At 43.8% G+C, this 24801-nt stretch overlaps 1 protein-coding gene across 1 annotated transcript in view; it reads right to left on the bottom strand.

The window, feature by feature from the left end:
* Positions 1-23966: 23966 nt before the first annotated feature.
* Positions 23967-24801, bottom strand: part of SLC22A2 (solute carrier family 22 member 2) — a 30219-nt gene continuing 29384 nt past the window's right edge. Inside the window, exon 11 of the mRNA XM_042937437.1 lies at positions 23967-24033. Coding sequence (XP_042793371.1) covers positions 23967-24033 — 67 coding nt within the window. The remainder of the gene's footprint in view (positions 24034-24801) is intronic.

Raw genomic sequence — 24801 nt, forward strand, 5'->3', positions numbered from 1 at the left:
GTCCAGATTTTAGTCCCTCCCTTGTAATTTGCTTAAATAATTTAATTAAATTTAGTTTTCAAACTCCGGATTCTGCCAAGGGTTGCCATGCGAGGCTTAGGAACGAGAGAAATTCAAAATTCAAGAAAAGAAAGGACATTTTTTTTGGCCAAAGGCCCTCAGAATGGCTAAGGTAAGTGTTAAAAAGACAGATGGCTAGGAGCGCCTGGGTGTTTCCATCAGTTTAAGCGTCTGGTTCTTGACTTCAGCTCAGGTCATGATCTCACAGCTCGTGGGTTTGAGCCTCGTGTCAGGCTCCCAGCTGACAGTGCAGAGCCTACTTGGGATTCTCTTTCTCCCCCCGCCCCCCCCCCCAAATAAATAAATAAACTTAAAAAAGAAAACACGACTAAATACAGAGGATTCACAATGGCCAAACAGGGACAATTTTAACATCACGGGAACAGTAGTTATGGTCCAATGGAACAGTTGGAGCCTATGAAGAGTCAGAAGTCCATAATAATAATCGAATGAAACGAATAATAGGAATTGTGCCAAGAAAAAGCACACGTGAGTTTCTAATAGAGTTTACAAGACCCTCTGTTAATTGCTGAAAACAACTAATGGGAGTTCCCTGCTCGAGGTTAGATGAACACCAAGGTTAACAGTCCTAGAAAAGAGGCAGATGGAGACAAGAGATGAAACACGCTTAAAGTATCTAACGTCCACGGTTTGATCATTTTACGTTAAAATATGTTGGCCATGCAGAATTACGGGACCTGGAAAGCAAGGTCACATCTTTCAGGAGTCAGGCTGCAGACTGGAAGGTTAGGGATAGGAAACATTGACCTGCTTGGTGCACGCGGGGGACGACGACTTGTGCGGCGTGGAGGGCAGGCAGGGGGGCCGTGGGGCCCATGGGGTGCTGCCCTCACCGTGACCCACGCTGGCAAGGAGCTGCGGCTCTGGGCCCGGCTGCCCGCCGTGCCGCCACATCGCGCCCTGGGCAGAAATCGTCACAGAACTGTTTATCGCCTTGAAACATTTTTCAGAATGATATTTCAAAATGATACACCTTCTTAATTTAAACTGAAGAATCAGAAATTATGAGAGTTCCTTCCTACCTTATCTATTCCATGCTCCACGGTAATTATATGCAAACCTTCAAAAGGCACGATGAACCCAGGCCAGAACCGTCACAAATGGAGGGATTTTTTGCAGGCGCAGGTGCTCCCCCCTTCCTCCTGCTGTTTCGGACAGGCTCTGGGGGGTGAGGATGGGTGATGGTCAGACAGCGAAGGGGCCGAGGCCCAGAGAGACCTGGAGAAGCCCTCCATGAAGGGACCACATGGCACGCCACTGAGGAAGAAGGCAAAACACTTGCCTTGATTGTTGAATTAGAAGGTCACAGTCAGATGTATGCACTTAACACTATATGAATTCTTTTTTTCTAATTTGAGGGAATCAAGTGATGATCATCTACTGATTACAGTGAGCCAGAAGCCTGGTGAAAAGATAAAAACCCTCTAACCATTGGTTGCTGGTGGGGGAAAGGGCAAAATAAGGTGAAATACCCACGAACCGAACTAAGGGCACAGAGAAATATTGTCTGGGATTTGGGAGATAAAACTTACGAGCCACCGTTCTTTGCAATTGGGAACTTCCAGAATATTCTTCCGTGTTCAGTGTGGTTCCTATGGACCAGCTGCTCCTAACGTGATTGTTGCTGTTCAGAGTTGGAGACATAGCCCACAGTGTCTAGCCGCTGGTATTCCAGGGCCCATACCAAAGGCTGCTTGCTCTCTTGAGACAAGGAAAATAGATTCCAGGAAAAATGAGACTATCCCACCCCAAAGACTCATGTGAAACATACAAAGGGCCCTTGCAATCTTGCTCTATGCTGGCTTTGTTCTAAAGAACAGTTGTGCAATATGGGACCACTCCTATTCATGGGAAAAGGGTGGGTATTTTGAATATTTGATGCAAGAATCCTGGTTAATTTAGTTAAAGTAGCATATTTTCTGCCAGTGCCTCTGTGGGAGCCACTGGACAGAAAGATGCAGAGACCCTAATTGATGGCAAGTTACAGGAAAATGCCGTACTTGCTAATGACAAAAAATCAACACCAAGGCAATATAGTGAATGAATTAATGACTAATGGATGGTAGTGTCCTGATGGAGACAGTAAAAAATACTCTTGTCTGGATATTGTTGTTGAATTATTACAGGATTCATCATCATCGTTGGGGTACACAACCAGACACCTCTCCCTCCCACCTCCTATACTTTTATTTTATCCTTGGGTAGAAGCCAAAATCAAGGGATACTATGCCTCCATCCACCGATAGATCCATTAACCCAGTTCCCCACCATTAACTCATTTAGCTAGTATTAATTGACCATCTATTACGTGCCAGCACAGGCTTAGGTACTGGGGGCTCAGAGAGGAAGATAGGCAAGATTTCTTGCTCTTACAGAGCTAACATTCTAGTTGGGGGAGACAGGTGAAAACCAAACAGACGATTGAAGTAATTTCAGTAGGAAATACATTCACACAGGATGATGGGATACAAAAAGACTTGAATGGATCCTACCCTCGGGGCTAATTTAGTTTAAGTAATTGTGTACTAATATTTCCTTTCTTCTCAAATAGAGAATACAAATACATTTATACATGGTTCCTGAATGAGTGTATAATCCCCTTTTCCTATTGAGGAAGAATTAATAAGATATGGAAATTCTTTTCTGTGATGCTCTTTTCTTAGAGGTCTTTCTGGCTTTTGGTTACAACATCAAAACCATTTAGGGAGAGGTGTGTGTCTTACTTTAAGGCTGTGTTCTTGATCAGTAAGATTTATGGACGTTAAACCGCAGGGATGCTACGAGTGAATTTCTTTATCCAACTTCAATTTCTACCTTCTTAACTTTCAATTGTTGGAGGAGAATGGCCCTTGAAGTCCCAAATTTCAACCCCAGGCACATTTTCCCATTTGTCTGCCTCTGATGAGAACAACCGCTCAGGGTCCATACCTGCTCAGAGTCTTGTGGTTTTCCAATCCCCACACAGAAGGCTGGGAGCAGTAGTAGCGAGTAGTACTGAGTAGTACTGAGATATTGTTTGGGCATTGTGTTTAATCAGGAAAAGTGAGTGGGTGGAATCCTTTACCCAACCTCAGACTCTCGATGCCAGGACATCCCATTAGAAGCAATAGAATCCAAGAGAAATCTGGCCAGAGATGGGGGTACAAATCCAGTCTGCAGCAAGTCTCAAACTAGATGGCAAAGGAAAACTGCAGCGAGTCTAAACTATGCTAAAACACACTTGTCCGAATCCAAAAGCTTTGAAGTGTGACCCACACATTCTGTGTGTGTGTGTGTGCGTGTGTGTGTGTTCATGGATGACTGTGATAATTACCCTTCCATGTAATAGCCCCTAAGCCTTGTACAGAATCCTCATGATTCATCAAGAAACACATTCCAGGAAAGTATCTCATCTACCAGTTCTGGTGGGGCGTGGGGAGTGAATGTAGATTTCACCTGAGAAAAAGGAATGAGTAGAGAAAGCAGAGCCAAACATTAAGAAGATTCGGGAATTCAAGACAAACTGACAAACTTGAGATATCCTAGCAAATATTTCCTTCTAGAAGAGCTTGCCCCCCACCACCAAAAAGGAGAAAACATAAGGAAGATCTCCAATCCATGTTCTGTCCAAGTTTGTAGAAGATGATGAGGTCATGGAAAGGGAAAACATTTGTTAATGGATATATTACTTGTAATATTGTCATTTATTTATTTATTTATTTATTTTAAAGTATATTTTGTTTATTTTGAGAGAGAGCAAGCACACGCGCAGGTGGGGGAGAGGCAGAGAGAGAGAGAGAGAGAGAGAGAATCCCAAGAAGGCTCTGAGCTGTCAGCACAGAGCCTGATGCGGGGCTCGATCCCATGAACACGTGAGATCATGACCTGAGCCGAAATCGAGAGTCGGTTGGTTGACTGACTGAACCACCCAGGTGCCCCATTAGTGGATATATTACTTAGAGGAAGAACACATCTGGAGAAGCAACAGGGGCGCCAAAGAACAGGCTGGAATCGACAGGAAATCGAATTAGTGAGCCAGAGGAGGAGCTTGAGGAATTGTGCGAGAACACGGAGGAGAGGGCAACGTGGACGTGCTGAGCAAAAAGACAAAAGACACGGTGCGTAGACGCAGTGGGCGCACCGTGCATAGGAAAGGGTGCCGCGGATGATACTCAACTTCCTCTTGCGTCACCCCAGGCTTCAGGCTGCGTCCAAGTCCACAGGGCAGTGCGGAGCGCGGTGTCTGGGAACAGAACCAGAAAGGCGCTGCACTGGAGGAGGGAGGGAGGCCGGGGAGGAGCAGAGCCACTGAAGAAGCACCGTTTCACCCATCGGCCCAGACAGACCACGAAGACCCGAGATCTTGTAATCTAATCATGGCAACTTACCCCTGGCGCCTGGAGACAGCTGTGAGCGCTCATGGAGGCGGGAGAACCCAGTTTACATCAAGTACCTTCTGGTTGAATTATTTCAATGTGGAAAATAGGACCGTTTGACCTACGAGAAGCTGATAATAAATAGGTCAGCATTTGGACCTTCCGAACACAATAGCAGTTAAGAAACCATAAAGGGAACACATACAGATTTGTTCGTTTAGGTTTAGACAAACAAATTCTCTATGGGAAAAAGACCCGATAAAAAACTAAAAGGCCAATGACCCACAGGAGAACAATTTGAGGGTTACGTGTCAGTCAAACGGTTAATATTCTTAATGCATCAAAGGCTCTTACCCATGAATAAGGGCAAGTGGAACATCCCAAAAGGGAAATGGGCAAAAGACAAAAGCAGTCCTTTGATAATAAAAAGAAAATTGCCAGTAAACAAGAAGCACGTTCAACCGCTCTCCTCACAGAAATGCCGATAAAACAGCCATGAGATACTATCTTGTGCTGACTGGTTTTGCGAAGCTGTGCGTGTGGGCAGAACACGTGCGTGTGTGTGTGTGGGGGGCTGTGTGTGGGGGGGGTCTGGGTGTGATAAGGACACAGAAAAACGACATTCTAGCAGTGGGTTGTGGAATTCATTTGTAACACATTCTGAAGGACCATTTGAAGTATATAGCAGAAGTCTTAAAAGGTGCCAGTTACAGAAAAAACTCGAATCTCCACGCTGTGTCTGCTCTCAACCCCTTCTCTCTACCATCTCAGAAGCTGACCGCACCTGCAGACACAAGGTAACAGCATTAAAGACGGTTCGTCTCTCTCAGGCCTTCCTGGCATCCCTCTGGCACTTTTTTTATACGTATAATTTTTAAAAGCTTTTATTTATTTATTTTGGGAGAGAGGGAGAGAGTGGGGGTTGGGCAGAGAGAGAATTCCAAGCAGGCTTTGTGCCATCAGCACAGGGCCCCGTGCAGGACTCGAACCCCCGAACCGTGACGTCGTGACCTGAGTGGAAGTCAAGAGGTAGACCCTCAACAGACTGAGCCGCCCGGGCCCCCCTCTCTGGCCCTCTCTTACCTTTTCGCCTACTCTCTCGTTCACCACCGCGCAGTGATTTACCTACTTCGTTCCGTTGAAGAACCCGTTTAATTGGCTTAATGGGCCTTCACTTCATTAGGGACACTTGGCCTTTATTAATCCCTCCTTCTCCAAGATGCTTTAGGAAGCATCTGCCTGAGCCAAATTTTAAGGAAGGGAGGGGGAATCTCTTAAGAGTTTTCCTCCAAGTTTCATTAAGAAGTTTCAGTAAGAGTTTCATTAAGTTAATTACTAATCCCTGCGGCTCTTCACATTGAACAGCATCCTCCTGTCCCTAGAACAGAGAACACCTTTATTTGAAAATGTGTTTGAGTTGGGATAATGATGTGTCAGGGTCTGACCTTGAGCAGTCGTTTCCTGCTTAGGGAAATTAGAGGCGGCCGGGCTTGCTCTTGGAGGAGTCCCCTGAAAGCAGCAGTGGCTGATTTCCCCGGAAGACCCGGCACGGACGTGTTCCTGGCCTCCCAACCCGCTATGGCTAAAAGAAAAAAATGACCTGCATTGTCAGCTGCGAGAATACATTTTTGTGCATTTTATGCCACCCCATGTTGTTTAGGGCCCTAAATAGAGGGCCCGTGGGGCTGGATGGAGCATTAGGACTGTCTCTCATTAAGCCCTGAGTATGAGGAGCAGCTAGGGGACATGGGGACATGGGGACATGGGGACATGGGGACACAGCGATACGGGGATGTGGGGACACAGGGACACAGGGACACAAGGACATGGGGACATGGGGATGTGGGGACATGGGGACACAGGGGCATGGGGACACAGGGACATGGGGACACAAGGACACAGGGGCATGGGGACACAGGGACACAAGGACATGGGGACACGGGGACACGGGGACATGGGGACATGGAGACATGGGGACGTGGAGACACGGGGATGTGGGGACATGGGGACACAGGGACATGGGGACATGAGGACACGGGCATGGGGACACAGGGACATGGGGATGTGGGGACATAGGGACACAGGGACACAGGGACAGGGGACACAGGGACATGGGGACACAAGGACACAGGGGCATGGGGACACAGGGACACAAGGACATGGGGACACGGGGACACGGGGACATGGGGACATGGAGACATGGGGACGTGGGGACACGGGGATGTGGGGACATGGGGACACAGGGACATGGGGACACAGGGACACGGGGATGTGGGGACACAGGGACACAGGGACAGGGGACACAGGGACATGGGGACACAAGGACACAGGGGCATGGGGACACAGGGACACAAGGACATGGGGACACGGGGACACAGGGACAGGGGGATATGGGGCACGTTTCCCAGGGCGGGAGCAGCCTACCAGACAAGAGTCAGCCAACATCATGGTGCTTAGAGTCAAAATGGTTTTTGCCCAAAGATCACTGCAAAACACATATAGACAAATACTGTAAAATAAAATAATGAGCATGTTTGTGGCTTCTATGAGTATGAACAGAAAACCAAAGAAAAATATGATTTATTAAAAACAAATTTTAAGCAAAAGCCTCTGCCTTTTCTGGAGTGTGTTTCTTAATGACACAAAGTGATTCTGTATGAGGTAGGCGAGCTATCAAATAAAGAGGTTATCGCCTCAGTCACACACATGAAAACGCGCCCATCTGAGAAAGCAGAAATCTCGCAGACCGTTGGTGGGAATGTCAAACAGTGCAGCCACCGTGGAAGAAAAAATATGTGGGTCCTCAAAAGATTAAACATAGAATTAAATTGTTTTTGATGTTTTATTTTATTTTTGAGAGATGGAGAGAGGCAGAGCATGAGCAGGGGAGGAGCAGAGAGAAGGGGAAACACAGGATCTGAAGCCCCGACGGGGGCTCAAACCCACAAACTGCGAGATCATGACCTGAGCTGAAGTCAGACGTTTAACCGACTGAGCCACCCAGGCGCTCCTAATGTTTATTTATTTTTAAGAGAGGGAGAGAGAGACAGAGCCCCAGCGGGGGAAGGGTAGAGAGAGAGGAAGACAGAATCTGAAGCAGGCTCCGGGGTCCGAGCTATCAACACAGAGCCCGACGCGGGGCTCGAACCCACGAGCGGTGAGAGCATGACCTGAGCTGAAGTCAGTGCTTAACTGACTGAGCCACCCAGGCACCCCAAACATAGAATTACTGTAAGGTCTAGCAATGAGCTTCTGGGTATACACCCCAAAGAGCTGAAAGCAGTGTCTCGAAGAGACATTTGCACCCTCACGTCCAGAGCAGCATTGTTTACACTAGCCCAAAGTGGGGCGACTCAAGTGTCCATTGATGGATGAATGGATGAACAAAATGTGGTATAGACATGCCACGGAATATTATTCAGCCTTAAAAAGCAAAGACCTTCTGACGCCTGCTACAATATGGATGAACCTGAAGGCATTATGCCAAGTAAAATAAACCAGGCACAAAAAGACAAATACGCTTTGATTCCACTTACATGAGGTGCCAGGGTGGTCAACTTTACAGAGATGGGAAGTAGAAGAGTGGGAGCCGGGGACGGGGGGGAAGGAAAACAGGGAGTTAGAGTTTGGTGGGTACCGAGTTTGAGTTTGGGAAGATGTAAAGTGTTCTGGAGACGGAGGGCCGTGGTGGTGACACAGCACTGGGAACGTACTCGATGCCTTTGAACTTACAAATGGCGAAGACCGTAAGCGTTTTGTGTGTCTTACCACAATTTAAAACAAAAATGTGTCCAGGAAATACACCACACTCAGCGACTTTTCCCCACATATGGCAAAACAGTCCCAAGTGAGGGATGGAGTTAGGTTGCCTCCCGCACCTTTGACTCCCGTCAGGGCATTTCTCGGTCACCCTCAGATCACCACGGAAGTCCCTCTTGGCTCCCAGACTAGATCAGGCCTCCCTGTGACGCTCGCTCCTCCTTCCGGGCTGCCGTTGGCCAAGCACATTCTCTCTACAAGTCACTGAGCTGGATGAGTGTGTTCAGTCACCATGCCAACCTGGAACCATAACTCCCTGTTTAATGTTGTCTCTTCTCCTACAAGAACCCACGGCCTAAGAATAACATCTCCCATTCCATGTGGAATCTCCATGCCCAGTGTAGAGCATGCACACAGTAGACACTTAATAAGTGCTGGTCGAATAAACACTACTGTGAATGTCCATACGACGTCTATTACTGCTTTTAGCCTGTAGATTTTAATTTTTTCTTTCTCGTCCATTGTGATTGGCAGATGCTCTTCAAAAATTCGTACAGACAACATCGAAAGTAGCAGGCCCCAACCCAGAAGCTCTTAAATTATTCACAGCAAATCCCAATTAGCCACTCTTGGTATTACCAGAATCCCCAACACACATCCTTAGCAGGCCCTGCTGTGTTTCTTCGAGGCTTCCCAGGAGCTAAATAAATAGCAAATGACCACTGATGTCCTTCCAGATGTTTTGTTACACTATCCTTCTCCAAGGAGAGCGAAGGCTCAAACCTTGGACTGCATGGTAGCCAAAGGTAGGTTGTGTTCATTTAGACTGATCTCTAGAGGGGGCCACGAAGTCTGGTGTTGCCAGACTTCCCGAAGTCCCCAGAGTTAGGCAGCACTGATGTTTCCCCCAGGGCATTTCTTCTACTTCCCTCTTGTAGCTGCTGTACCAGAGATCCCATCTGGATGACAGCTAAGTCTCCACCCACAGGGAACCCTGCAAGACATCAAATAGTTAAGGGATGTTTATCTTCGTGGGGCTTTCACCCCCACAGTCAGCTGTCACAATATTTATTAGTTTCGTTCATCAAAGCTGGCCCTTTAAAACTTCGTTGGCTAATGCTTGCTTTTTTTTAACAGTGTCTGAGGTTGGGGAGAAACATTCTTACCCTCTTGTTTAATCTCACTGGCTGGTGAGATTGCAACATATGTGCCCCATACTTCCTTTCCATTCTAAATACTAGAACGTTTGGGTTTTCGAAGGGTGTCAGAGAAATAAGATATTATTCTAAGTCACATCTTCAAGTAATTTTACCAGATTTTTTACTGTCATCATCCGGTGTGAAAGAATAAAAAAACAAATCGTCCATTTAATCTGATTGCTTTTGAATTTTTAAAGAGTATTGGGTCAAATGATTTAACATTGTTTCCTAGCACATCAAAAGAGCTTGAATCTTCAATAACCAAAGAAACCTCAAATATACCCATGTGTTTCTTTTTTCCAGATAAACACTAAGTTACCACTGTTTATTTGCTTTTTAGAACAGGAACTTGCAACATCTTTCCTTGGCTACTACCTGGCTGGATTGGTAATTAAATCATATTTTATCCTGGTTAGAAAAGTACATTTTTTCTTTAACAACATGGAATGGTAACTACTTGCCACAGTTACTGGACCAAACATGGTCAAGAAAGACTCACCATTATGTATTAAGTGCAGTTACGAATACGCCATAAAGCGTGTAACCTGAGAAATAGTGCTTTAGGGGGTTAAGACTCCAAGTGATGAATTGTGATGGAAAGATAAACTTTGCAAATGATAGAGACACTGAACTAAAAATGAAATCGTATTCTTTTGTGTGTTCTATTTTTCTGAGCACAAATACTTGATACACAGGGAAGACGTTGGCTTTGAGCCATTTGAAATAGAGAATTAGCAAGGGAACCACAGAACGAACCCAAGTGAGAAAGATGGAGATAAACATAAGAACAGAAACTATAAATATAAAACAGAAATGAAAACAAGGTAGAGGTGCGCACAGACATACGTGACTCTGTGTGTGTGTGTGTGTGTGTGTGTGTGTGTGTGTGTTAAACGTAAAAGCCAGGAAATGAGATAGACAAAATCCAGAATAGTTGTGGACAAAAGGGAAGATGCATGCACTGTTGGTGGGGGCGTAAACTGGTGCAGCCACTATGCAAAATAGTGTGGAGGTTTCCTTTAACAATTAAAACTAGACCTGCCATACCACCCAGTGATTCCACTTGTGGATATTTACCTGAAGAAAATGAAAACACCGATTCAAAGAGATATGTGCACCACTGTGTTCCCTGTATCTATTGCTGGGTGAGTGGACACAGAAGCTGTGGTACACACACACACACACACACACACGCACACACACTGGAATATTACTCAGCCACACACACAAAAAAACAAGGAAACCCTGCCATTTGTGACAACATGAGTGGACCCAGGGGGCATTATGGGAAGTGAAATCAATCAGAGAGAGAAAGACAAATGATTACACTTCAATGTGGAATCTGAAAACCAAAACAAACGAATGAAACAAAATTGGAATCTGAAAACCAAAACAAATGAATGAAACAAAATAGAAACGGACTCACAGACACAGAAAACAAAATGTTGGTTACCAGAGTGGGGAGGGGTTGCCGGAGGGCAAAATTGGTGAAGGAGATTAAAAGGTACAAACGTCCGGTTATAAAATAAATGTCATGGGCTATAATGTACAGCATAGGAAACAACAGTCCCTAATACTGAAATAAATTTGTGTAGTACACAAACTTATTTGATAATGTATAAAAATATTGCAACATTGTTATGTACTCCTGAAACGAATTGGATATTGTCACTTATACTTCAATTTGAAAACAAGAAAAATCATCTCACACACAAAACAAACCTGGAAGAGTTGTTACTTTTGGTGGGATAGAGGTGGACCAGGGAATAATTAAGGAAGGAAGGCTTAGAGACAACTCACGCAATGCATCTGTGCTCTCGTGTGCATCACATATCGCCTAACAAATATATTTTATAAAATACAGTCATCACAGGGGCGCCCGGGTGGCTCAGTCAGGTAAGCGTCCGACTGTTGATTTCAGTTCAGGTCATGATCTCAACGGTTCGTGAGTTCGAGCCCCGCGTTGGGCTCTCTGCTGTCAGCACAGAGCCTGCTTCAGATCCTCTGTCCCTCTCTTTCGCTCTCTGCCCCTCCCCCGCTGGTGCTCTGCCTTTTTGAGAGAGAGACAGAGACACAGCACGAGTGGGGGAGGGGCAGAGAGAGAGGGGGAGACAACAGAATCAGAAGCAGGCTCCAGGCTCCGAGCTGTCAGCACGGAACCTGATGAGGGGCTCAAACCCGTGAACTGTGAGATCATGACCCGTGAACTGTGAACTGTGAGATCATGACCTGAGCCGAAGTCGGACACTTAACAGATTGAGCCACCCAGGTTTCAAGCTTCTCTTGAAAATAAATATTACAAAATATAATATTAACCATCTATTTCTCTTAACCATTTTGGATGAAACCATTTCTGAAATCTTTTTTTTTTTTCCCCCTTCTGAAAGTACTTCGAATGTACTCAAAGCTGTTTGTATGAATTCGGGTTATTTTGTGTACAAAACTTACTGTATCGCGCTCGAAGTCACCGGTGGTCTCGGGACTGACAGAGCTGTCCCCGGGTGTTTGTCCCTGTGTGGAATGTCACTGCTGAGGATTTAATGAGCTTCCAGTTTGCTTGTTTTCTGTTAGACTGTTACGGGACAGCTCTTCTTGCTATACTCACTCAGATTCCTCGCTTAACCTCTGGCCCCACGTTGCATCAACCTCTTTGTTGGTTCCCTCCCTGAACCCCCTGTCAGCCACCCCCTTCTCATGCCCTTTGAGGCTCAGCCCTGGGCTGTGCCTGACCTCCTGCTGCCTGTCCCTCTCTTCCCAGCCCTCCTCCGACAAGGTCAAGGGTCCGTACACCCTCCTGCTCTTCCGGACTTTCCCCTCCTGCATGTGCAGTACCGCAACCACACAGTACCTTCCAAACCTGCTACTATCTCCTCAGAGGACACCCTCCCTCCTCCGTCTGGCAAATCCGGGGAGCCAGGCCATTAATTAATTACAACGGATTCTACAATTAGCTAGGACTGTGGCTAAGTGTCAGGGAAACTTGTCCCCACCCAGTGAGCAGGAAGCAGTGACTGCGAGGCCAGCTGCTTCCTTCCTGTTTGTTCCCAGGCTCACTTTCCACACTGGGCTGCCCTTGCCTCCTCTGTCGCCCCCTGACAACAAAACCCACATCCGTCTTGTTCACCTTGTCCCGATGCCTAGCGAGATGCTGGCATTATTTACTCCAGAGCCAGCACTGACTGAGTGGGGCAGGTCCCCCCGCTTGGCTCTGTGGTTAGCAGTCTGGGAGTCTTTGCACACACAGCCCAGGCCTAGTGACAGCACCTCATGGTGGCTTGTTGTGACCCATCTGTGGCCCCCGCTAGGTCGTGAGCTCCAGAGGCTCAGGGACCGGGCTTTCCTCTTCCTGGTGGCCTGACCTTAGTAGTTCTGCCTGACATGGAAATAGTCGCTGAACATCTGCTTTTTGGGTAGATACGTGGTGACATTCCCCAAGTAGTCCCGGGGGTGAGAGAGGGCTTAGGAAATGTACATGCAAGATACAAATACGGGCTTTTCCAGAATTCTTCTTTTCAAGATCTAAAGATAATACCATTTCAGTACCGGCAGTAAAACCTCAGGGAGAATCGCTGTCTACAAGAAACCCTCACTTGAAGGCCCAGGGACAGGGATGGAGACCAGTAGTGACCAGAGTGCAGCCGGACTGGTTTCCAGGACCAAGGTCCTCTGCCCTCACACATGGTTCAGTGCCAGAGTCCTAAGATTCTGGGTCATAGAGCCTGTTTCTTCAGATGAGGGGCTGGAGGGGAGACTGTCTGGCTTCAAGGGACCCTGGATGAGGCAGTGGGACTGGGCGAGGGGAGAAGGAGAGGCGAGGGCACCAGAGGACCTGGAAGGTGGGACCTCAGTTTTGCCAGGACTCGTCCTGATAGAAGCCGCATCCCGTGTGCTCCACACTTGAGGAGAAGCGTTCGTGGTGTAGGATTTGTTATATTCTAGGCCAGGCAGGGCAGACACGGAGTGAGGGCACGGGGGTGTCACACAACCACATCTCACACTCACATCCTACGTTGATGCCCTGTTCCACATCTTCCTGCCTTGAAGGAATTGTTGCTTGCGATGTCTGAATGTGAACTTGAGCCCAAGACTCATTTGTCTGATGACACAGAGTAGAGTAGTTGCCAGGAAGAAGTCTTTGCCAAGTCACTTTTGATTCCAGGACTTAATGGGGGTCACTGAGGCTCACATTTTCAGAGTCCTTGTTAATCATAGATGGTATGCTAAGATTGACCAAACAAGGAAAAGGGAAAAGAGTTTTATTCTTGACGTTTGCTCGGGCTGGTTATTATACACATTGTCCTACTCATGGAGGCTTGCATGAGAAAAATAAAGAAAATTCTATGTTTTGTTTGAAATGTCAGCATTGGGCTTAGGAGAAGCTTGAAACTAGCCTCTGCTGAACCAGCTCACAGGATCTCCCCTCCGTGATGATGGTTAATTTTGTGTCGCACTGATTGGGCCCTGGGCGGCCCAGATTCAACGTGATTTCTGAGTGTGTCCTCGAGGGTGTTTGTGGGTGACATTAGCATGTGGAGCAGTGAACTCGGTAGACTGCCCCCTCCCCAATCCATCAAGGCCCCGAATGGAACAAAAAGTGGAGGAAGGGAGGACCATTCCCTTCCTGCCATCCTTGCACTGGGAGTGAAATCCTCAGCTCCCCTGGTTCTCGGGCCTCCAGACTTGGACTGCATGAATGACACTGGTTTTTCTGGGCCTCTTGTTTGCAGACGGCAGATGTGGGACTTCTCAGACTCCATAATGCTGTGAGCCCATATTTCCTTTTATGTACGTATATAAAATACATGATCTCTTCGGTTTATCCTGCATACACACATCCTATTAGTTCTGTTTCTCTGCAGAACCCCGACTGACACGTTTCCCTCTGTACAACCAGCTGACGAACCCTCAGCTCTGGCCAGGTGGCACGTTCTAGAACGTTCACCCATCTGCATCTACCAGTTGAGTCACAAGCTGACCAAGAGTCAGTTACGTTCCTCTCTACATCTCTTTTTTCGCATTGAACTTGGTGTTACAATGACCTAACTTGACGACATTATGTAACCTGATGAAATAGGGGTATAAGAAATGAATTATGTTTTTATTATAATGTGATTAAAGTAAACCAATGCCTTCTTGATATTCGATAAAAATGAGTCACCAAAAACGTCTAAATGCGGGTGAGTCAAATATAAAAGAGAGAGTATGGTAAGAACCTGGGACTTTGGATTCAGATTGTTTCCAAGTGTTTTGAGTACAGGCTCAACTTTAAAGAAATTAGAATTGCAAATTATAAACAATGCATTACAAATGTGGTCTGTGCAACAAGGAGCATTGGAGGAGTCCTATCAGGAGACGTGTGTTTAAAGAAAAGATATAAGTTCATTCTTTTTGTTTTAAGTTAATTTTCTTTTAAATAAATGGGATATTAAGTGATGGAGATTCTACTAAGCATGTCTTAAACAATATGGATAGAGTGGTCTGCCAGTCCTCCATTCACAAGCCTCTCAGCCTGCATGGACGCCCCATTTCTTTTCTTGAGTATGGGGGCCTGCTGGGGTCACCTCGCTCTCAACACACCCTGAGGTCACTGGTCCTGGGAGGGGGCAGCCCTACCCACCTCAGGGTCGTAGGGAGGAATCCACGCAAGAGGCCTCATCCCCAAGAGCGCTGAGCACAGCCCACGCACAAAGGTGCTCCATAAATGTGAGCTGTTCTTTCCTTTTGTAAAACAGAATTTTAATGTTTATTTATTTTTGAGAGAGAGAGAAACAGAGTGGGGGGAGGGCAGAGAGAGAGAGGGAGTCACAGAACCCGAAGCAGGCTCCAGGGTCTGAGCTGTCAGCACAGAGCCCGACGTGGGGCTCGAACCCATGGGGCATCATGACCTGAGCCCAAGTCGGACGCTTAACCGACTGAGCCACCCAGGCACCCCTGTTCTTCTTTTTTAATTGCCACCTTTTTATCTGACTACCTGAATGCTTACCTGCCTACAGAAAATGGTGTTTAATTCCAGGCACACAGAAAAAGACGTGCAAAGTTTGGAGTGTTAATAGTCTTGCCTTCTCTGTGCTCTTATTATTAATTTTTTATTTCAGTGTTCTTTCCGGCTCCCAGAGGTGGAATTCTACCCAGAGGTTGGCAGACTTTCTGCATAAAGGGCCAGGTAGTAAATGTGTTAAGATTCACGGGCCAGAGAATATAGCAACTATTCACTCTGCTGCAGTGGTTATGAAGCAGCCATAGACAGTATAGAAATGGATGGACGTGCTTTTGTGTCAATGAAACTCTGCTTAAAAAACAGGCAGCAGGTTGGATTTGGCCTATGGGCCATAGTTTGCTGAGCCTTGTGTCTATCACAAGAGTTTTTAACTGAATGAGAGATCAGTAAACCTGGAGAAGTGTATGCAGATTTGGAGTATGTGTTTTTCTGGACAGAGGAGTCATGATTTTCTTCAGATTCCAAAAGCACCTTGATTAATAACTTTAAGAAACATTGCTTTAAAGAAACGGCATCTTCTGAGCCCCCATGACATTTCATTTTTTTAAATATTGTAATTTTTTTGAAGGTATGTCTGTTCATGTCTTCTGCCCATTTCTTCACTGGATTATTTATTTTTGGGGTGTTGACTTTGATAAGTTCTTTATAGATTTTGGATACTAAGCCTTTATCTGATATGTCATTTGCAAATATCTTCTCCCACTTCATTGGTTGCCCTTTAGTTTTGTTGGTTGTTTCCTTCACTGTGCAGAAGCTTTTTATCTTGATGAGGTCCCAATAGTTCATGTTTGCTTTTGTTTTCCTTGCCTCCTGTCAGAGCGGCTAAAATTAACAACTGAGGAAACAACAGATGTTGGTGAGGATGTGGAGAAAGGGGAACCATCTTACACTGTTGGTGGGAAGGCAAACGAGTACAGCCACTCTGGAAAACAGGAAAACTCAAAACGCTAAACATAGAGCTACCTTATGACCCAGCAATTGCACTACTAGGTTTTTATCCAAACGATACAAAAATACTGATTCAAGGGAGCACACACACCCCAATGTTTATAGCAGCACTATCAGTAATAGCCAAATTATGGAAAGAGCCTAAATGTTCATGGACTGATGAATGGATAAAGAAGATGTGGCGCACACACACACACACACGCGCGCACACACACACACACACACACACACACAGGAATATTACTCAGCCATCAAAAAGAATGAAATCTTGCCATTTGCCAAGACATGGATAGAGCTGGAAGGTGTTGTGTTAAGCGAAATAAGTCAGTCAGAGAAAGAAAAATACCATACGATTTCACTCATATGTGGAATTTAAGATGCAAAACAGATGAACATAGGGGAAGGGAAGAAAAAATCAAATAAGGTAAAAACAGAGAGGGAGGCAAACCATAAAAGAATCTTAACTATTGAGAACAAACTGAGGGCTGATGGAGGGAGGAGGGTGGGGGTGGGCTAAATGAGTGATGGGGATTAAGGAGGGCACCTGCTGTGATGAGCACTGGGTATTATAGGTGAGTGGTGAATCATTAAATTCTACTCCTGACACCAAAAAATAATATGTAAAAATAAAAAAATAAATAAATTGCAAATTATAAGATAAAAAAATACTGTGATTTTAAAGATTTATTTTTAAAACTTTATGTTGAAATAGCTATAGATTCACAAAACGTAGTACAGAAAAGCCCTGGGTCCGATTCACTAGTTTCTCCCCATCGTTACATTTTACATAATTATAGTATGATATTAAAACCATGGCATTGGTGTGGCGCCTGGGTGGCTCAGTTGGTTGGGCGTCCGACTTCAGCTCAGGTCATGATCTCACAGCCTGTGAGTTCGAGCCCCGCGTCAGGCTCTGTGCTGACAGCTCGGAGCCTGGAGCCTGCTTTGGATTCTGTGTCTCTCTCTCTCTCTCCCCGTCCCCTGCTTGTGCTCTGTCTCTCTCTGTCTCAAAAATAAATAAAAACATTAAAAAAAAAAACTATGGCATTGGTACAATATGTGAGTATAGTTCTCCAACATTTTATAACATGTAGATTTATGTAACCACTACTGTAATCAACCACTAATCTATCTTCCATCTGTACAGATATTTTTCCTTTCATGAATGACCTTGTGAGATTTGACTTTTATAACTCTGCATGATACCCTTGAGATCCATTCAAGTCATGTAGCATTAATTTGTTCCTTTTTCTTGCTGAGTAGTATTCCTTGGCATGGATATACCACTGCTTATTTAACCATTCACTCCTTGAGGAACATTTTGGTTATTTCCAGACTTTTGGCTGTTACATCTAAAGCTGCCATGAACAATTGTAAGATTTTGCGTGGACATATATTTTCCTCCCTCTGGGATAAATGCCAGAAGTACAATGCTGAGTCATATGGTAATTGCATACTTAACTTTTTAAGAAAGTGCCAAACCGTTTGCCAGAGTTAATCATTTATTTTAAAAAATAGCATGAATATATGCCATGCACATGCATAGAAAACATAAAAATGCAAGCATTACTGAAAAATCTAGAATCTCCTTGTGCACTGCCCAGTCCCAGACTTCCTCCTCCTCGATCTTTAGTCAGGTGTACATCCCATTATTCCTACATTATTATTCCAAAACTCACCTTTGTCCTTTGTTGTGGGCATCTTTCTATGGAGCAGCTATAAATTTTTGTCACTCCTTTTTAACTGATGAGTAGATATACCCTAGTTTATGTAAGCATTCCTCATATTGAAAGACTGGTTATTTCCAATTTTCACCAGCATTAAGAAATGATGAAACAAGTCTCTCTGAGATGCTTCTGTGTTTACATTTGTGTCTCAAAAACAGCTAGGGGTGAAATCGTGACACATTTCTGATATTTAAGGACACTTCCAAATTGCCTTCCTACAGAATATACCAATCAATACTCCTGCCAACAATGTATGTTTCTTCACACCCACATCCACACTGGATATCAACTTTATTAATTTTTATTAATTTTATTGATTTCTCAGAGTGCAGAATATTTTATTGTTACTTGTATTTCCCTGATTAACAATGAGACTGGGGCGCCTGGGTGGCTCAGCTGGTTAAGCATCCAACTCTTCATTTCAGCTCAGGTCATGATCTCATGATTCATGAGTTCAAGCCCCACATCAGGCTCTGCTCTGACAGTGCGGAGCCTGCTTGAGATATTCTCTCTCCCACTCTCTCTGTTCCTCCTCTGCTCACTCTCTCTCTCAGCGAAACAAAACAAAACAATGAGGTTGCACATTTCCTCTTCATGATTTAACCATTTTATTTAGTTATTTTTATTTTTATTATTTATTTATATATTTTAAAATTTACATCCAAGTTAGTTAGCATATAGTGCAACAATAATTTACCCAGTAGCCCATCCCCCTCCCACAACCCCTCCAGTAACCCTCTGTCCTCCATATTTAAGAGTCTCTTATGTTTTGTTCCCCTCCTTGTTTTTACATTATTTTTGCTTCCCTTCCCTTGTGTTCATCTGTTCTGTGTCTTAAAGTCCTCATAGGAGTGAAGTCATATGATATTTGTCTTTCTCTGACTAATTTCACTTAGCATAATATCCTCTAGTTCCATCCATGTAGTTGCAAATGGTAAGATTTCATTCTTTTTGATTACCAAGTAATACTCCATTGTGTGTGTGTGTGTGTGTGTGTGTGTGTGTGTGTGTGTATATATACCACATCTTCTTTATCCATTCATCCATTGATGGACATTTGGGCTCTTTCCGTACTTTGGCTATTGTTGATAGTTCTGCTATAAACATTGGGGTGCATGTGCCCCTTTGAAATAGCGCACCTGTATCCCGTGGATAAATACCTAGTAGTGCAATTGCTGGGTCATAGGGTAGTTCTATTTTTAGTTTTTGAGGAACCTCCATACTGTTTTCCAGAGTGGCTGCACCCGTTTGCATTCCCACCAACAATGCAAAAGAGATCCTCTTTCTCCGCATCCTCGCCAATATCTGTTGTTGCCTGAGTTGTTAATGTTGCCATTCTGACAGGCATGAGGTAGTATCTTATTGTGGTTTTGATTTGTATTTCCCTGATGATGAGTGATATAGAGCATTTTTCATGTGTCAGTTGGCGATCTGGATGTCTTATTTGGAGAAGTGTCTATTCATGGTTTTTGCCCACTTCTTCACTGGATTATTTGTTTTTTGGATGTTGAGTCTGATAAGTTCTTTATACATTTTGGATACTACCCCTTTATCTGATATGCCATTTGCAAATATCTTCTCCCATTCCATCAGTTGCCTTTTAGTTTTGCTGATTGTTTCCTTCTCTGTGCAGAAGGTTTTTATTTTGATGAGGTCCCAATAGTTCACTTTTATTTTTGTTTCCTTTGCCTCTGGAGACGTGTTGAATAAGAAGTTGCTGCGGCCAAGATCAAAGAGGTTTTTGCCTGATTTCTCCTTGAGGATTTTGATGGCTTCTTGTCTTACATCTAGGTCTTTCATCCATTTTGAGTCTATTTTTGTGTAATGTTTAAGGAAGTGGTTCAGGTTCATTCTTCTGCATGTCGCTGTCCAGTTTTCCCAGCACCATTTTCTAAAGAGACTGTCTTTATTCCATTGGATATTCTTTCCTGCTTTGTCAAAGATTCGTTGGCCATACGTTTGTCCATTTCTGGGTTCTCTATTCTGTTCTGTTGATCTGAGTGTCTGTTTTTGTGCCATAATTAACCATTTTAATGTTACTTCTGTGAATAACTATTTGTATTCTTAGACCATTATTTTTTCTCTTTTACTGTCTTTTCCATATTGGACTTTTAAAAAGTAGGCTTCACATCCAGTGTGGAGCCCAACGTGGAGCTTGAACTCACAACCCTAAGATCAAGACCTGAGTTGAGATCAAGACTCAGATGCTTAACTGACTAAGCCACTCAGGTCCCCCTCTTATCAATTTTTAGTAGCTTTTTATTTCTTTTGGATATTAGCTCTTTGGAAATTTTATATACATTGCAAATATTTCCCCAGATCTGTCACTCATGTAGTGAAATTTTTTTTGGTGTGTGTGCGTGTGTGTGTGTGTACACATGTGCATGTGCATGTGTGTGTATGTGTATTACACAGCTACCCTTAACTAGTTTAGTCTTGTTTTGCATAGTCACATTGATTAATCTTTCATTTTATATCTCTTAGATTTTATTTTTGCCTAAGTAGCCCTCCTTATTTCAAATTATGGAAAAACTCCTTTGTATCTTCTCCAATGTTTCTGGTCTACAAACTACTGGAAAGAATACCAAGTTTTTCAGCTGGCACATTATATCTGGAATTTTGGATTAGAGCACCTGTCTCCACAAATTGGACCTGATCCAACACTGTTTCATCTTCTTGGGCCTAGCATCATTACAATTCATTCCTAAATTAATCCCTAGATTTCTGCTGATATGTTACAAAATCTTGAAATTCTTTTCATGTGTAAGCTCTTTCCCAGAAACATTTCTTACTTTTCCCCTTGAGACATGATGTAATCTCCTCTAGGCATATCTGGGTACAACATGAGGAAGTAGGGGGTATTGTCTTAGGAGTCCTATCAACCCCTTTTAAGGTAAGATGAGGTCATGAAAAGTCTTCAAGCAAGGGAAAGTATGTTGTTTTTGTTTTTGTTTTCCAAAAAGGGAGAAAGGAGATGCTTCTTTTGGCCAAGGAGGTTCAGAGGTTCTGGGGGTTACAGATATTCAGATTCATTTGAATCTATAACTATAACTATAAGTGGTTCTAGTTTCCATCTTATTTCTCAGGAGTCAACTCTTTCCCACCCATTCTGTAATTTATATTTAAGAGGCATGGCTAGGCTGTGAATTCAATCTAGGATGTAACTCTTAACCCACAGGCTCAAATTTTGAGTTTGCTTGTCCGTGGTACCAGCCTTGCCTCTACAAAACTCAAGAATGTCTTTTAGGGCCATTATAAGGAGCTCCCAATTTCTCTGACAATGCCTCAACTTGATATTTGAAAGCCTAAGGTTCTTATTTTCTTTTTGTAATTTCTCCAGTGGAGTCAGAATCAATCAACTCTACTCCAGAAATTCTGTGGTTATAGCTTCCACTGCAGTGATCAGATTCAACAGTCCCTTGACCTCCCAAAGTCTTGTTTTAAATAGGTACTTCATTTCAGGTAGTTGCAGCTTAAGTTTAAGGAACTGTTTTGCAACTGTCGTAAGTAGATACTATCCGTATCCCACTTTTTTCTGACAACAGTGCCATCAATGCATTTGATCCCAAACATATCATTTAACAAATTGCAGATTTTCCTATCTGGGCATCTATTTCCTGGGTGTGGTCTACTCATGGTCCCAAGTAGAATATTAATTTGTGTTTAATCAGCAAAACAGAAACCGCTGCAGGTATTTCAAAGAGAAGGAATTTAATACAGGCACTCGTTTACAAAATTGTTGAACAAACGGGAGAAAGGTATGCTAGAGAGAGAAAAGGGTGTTGACATAAGACCAGCAAACAGTGATTGCTTCTGGCTGGGGCCTGAGATCCTGTTCTTGCTGGAAGTCAGTGAGGCACTTCTGCTGCTGCTGCTGCTGTTGCCATTAAAACTGCACCTGTGCCATCGAGAAGTGACCAGGAGCCTCATTCCTTTGGTTGAGGTCGCCAGCAGCTCTTACTGCAGCTGCCCAAGATTCCTTCATGGTACAGGGGAAAATGGCTTCTCTCTTGCTCTTATCTTCCTATCTGGCCAATGCTACCCATTGGGAGAGGCTTATAAGAAGCCAGGTGGCACAGGGCCAGGAACATGTCATGTGTTAGTGTCAACTCTTGATGTGACAGAGGAGAATTTAGAAGGACACGTGTGTGCTCTTTCTCAGGACAATACTGGGAGATGTGCTTCTTCAAAATGAGAGAGAAAACCAAGGATGAGGAAGACTTTGGATCTAGCAGACAGAGGTACACAAAACAGAGGCACTGGACATGCTCAGGAGGTGGGGAAAGGAGAGCCCAGGGCAACAGCTGTGCAGTAGGGCTCAATGGCAGCCAGGCTCACTGGACCAGGAGAACTGCAGGCTCCAGGTGGGGAGGCTCTCTGGAAAAAGGAGCTGTGTTTGAAAGCAATGAGATATTTATAGTTTTATCAAAGAGTTGGGGGGGGGGGAGGAAATTAATGGTGAATATATAGAAAACAGCAACAAAAACCAAGGCTCAACAGGAACAAAATGCTGTGAAAAGAGTGGAAGAGTGATCATAGTACCCTATGTGGCTCAGCTGTTGGTAATAGCTACACAGCCCAAATTATGCAAATGTTAACTATTTATTGAATAAAAATGTGATAACACAGAGTTTGAAGAGAAAAACTGTGTGTTGGATTGAGGACAGAGATGAAGAGAGCTAAATCTTCATATTTTATACCAGAAAGTCAATAGGTAATATAATATTTATTTAAAAATTTTTTTTGTTTTTATTTTATTTTTGAGAGAGTGAGAGAGCGAGAGAGAGCAGGGGAGGGGCAAAGAGAGAAAGGGAGACACAGAATCCGAAGCAGACTCCAGGCTCTGAGCTGTTAGCACAGAGCCCAATGCAGGGCTCTAACTCATGAACCACGAGATCATGACCTGAGCAGAAGTCAGATGCTTAACTGACTGAGCTACCCAGGCACCCCAGTAATGTAATATTTAAAGTTAAAAAGGCAAGAGATATCAATATAAAGCAGGTTATTTAGATATATAAATATAAATCACAAGAGAAAGAAAGAGCTGAAATAGTTGAAAATTATTCTGGAGGCATTGGTAGAGGTGGAATGGGGCAAGGAACTTTTGTTTTCATTATAGGTCTTGAAGTATTTAGCTTCTAAATATTAATTTACTATATTACCATGGTAAAATATTAATATAATTTTTTTAAACCACAAATTTAGAGAAATTTTTATCAGGGTGAGACATTACCACATCGGTTTAGTAGGCCAAATTCAACACTGCTCCCTATCAAACTCTTCTCCAGATTTTTTTGTGGAAAGCACACATTTGTATTCAACTCGTCTAAATGGAGAAGACTTACTGATTACTCATGTTGTATTTCTGATTCTTTATTTTAGTTTCCTTTAAAAATCTAACCCAGATAATAATGTATTTTAAAATTTTGTCACCCATGTCACTTGAAAGGCCAATTTAAATTTCTTGGCATACATTCTGGACAACTTGATATTACTTTACATGTATCATTTCTTTAAGAAAACAGGTTCTCTGCTCTACTTAGTTTTCCAGATCTTCTCTGTTCTGTTTCCCTGGCCCACGATTCTCCTATGTGTTTTGGTTTGATATCATTGTGGAGAAAAGAATAAAATCAAATAAAGATAAAGACAATTCCTAGCACACCAATAGCATTGTCTTGGGAATGCTGGGAATGGAGTGAGCTGGTGGGGCTTGGTAGGATTTAGTCCCCTGGGTAGATTTTAATAAGTAGGACAACAAACTCTATTTGGCTATAGATTTAGGTTCGTAGGGTTCAAAAGGAGGTAAGGTTGAGTTATATGGGCTTTGTGGTGGATGGAGAAATCTCTGGTCTGGACTTGTATCATCAGAGCAAGGCCATAGCAAGAGTGGTCTCTCTTCTTAGTTTAGCGGATTGTCTACTTTCTTGACTTGGAGGTAAATCATCTTCTCTTTATTTTTTCTTGGTCTGCAGTAATAAAGAAAATGGAGAGGAGATAAAGAAATAATAAGGAAGCTATAAACCAAAATAAAGTGGGTAGTAAATGAATGGGACAAAAAATTGATGTAAGTTTTGTCCAGGATTAGTTTTGCAGTGTGTTCTGAGTGGTGATTCCTGAAAAGAAAATTGATGGGGCTTGGTGAACAACTAATGTGGTGGGGTGGTTCCAAAAATGCTCTTCTGGGACTGGCCTATGTTCCTTATTTTAGGTGTTCACTTTTCTATGTAATGGAGGATGTGGGTGGTGACTTATTTAATCTTATATTGGTAAAAAATGATTATTGCAAAATCTAGACAGCTATCATTTCTTGCAAATACAATTTTAGAAACTTTTTACCAAAGCTCATTTATTTTTCAACAGTTGCACAAGTGAAAAATCAACTAGAAATTTGTTCGAATTGCACATTTTCTCAGTCATCTTATCTTCATGAATACCAGGATGTTGCTGACACTCATTGTAGAGATGCTGGTTTCTTCGTTCTGCTGCTCCCAGACATGCCCTTTGATAGTAAGGCTGAAATCTGCAGTGGGGCGACCCCTGGGTCCCCCAGCTCCTTGCGGAATTTGCCCTGTTTGGGGATGCCTAGTCTTGCCTCAGCTTCTGGGCCAGTCTGAGACAGGGAGGGTAGCAGAAGCTCACCCGAATCCCCTGGCAGTGCTGGAGTTCTCTCAGACCCCAGGCGTTGGGGCCCAAGGAAGTCAGCTGCACTCCCGGGGTCTCTGTGCCAACAACAG

The sequence above is a fragment of the Panthera leo genome, chromosome B2 (assembly GCF_018350215.1).
Source record: "Panthera leo isolate Ple1 chromosome B2, P.leo_Ple1_pat1.1, whole genome shotgun sequence".
NCBI classification, from domain to species: domain Eukaryota; kingdom Metazoa; phylum Chordata; class Mammalia; order Carnivora; family Felidae; genus Panthera; species Panthera leo.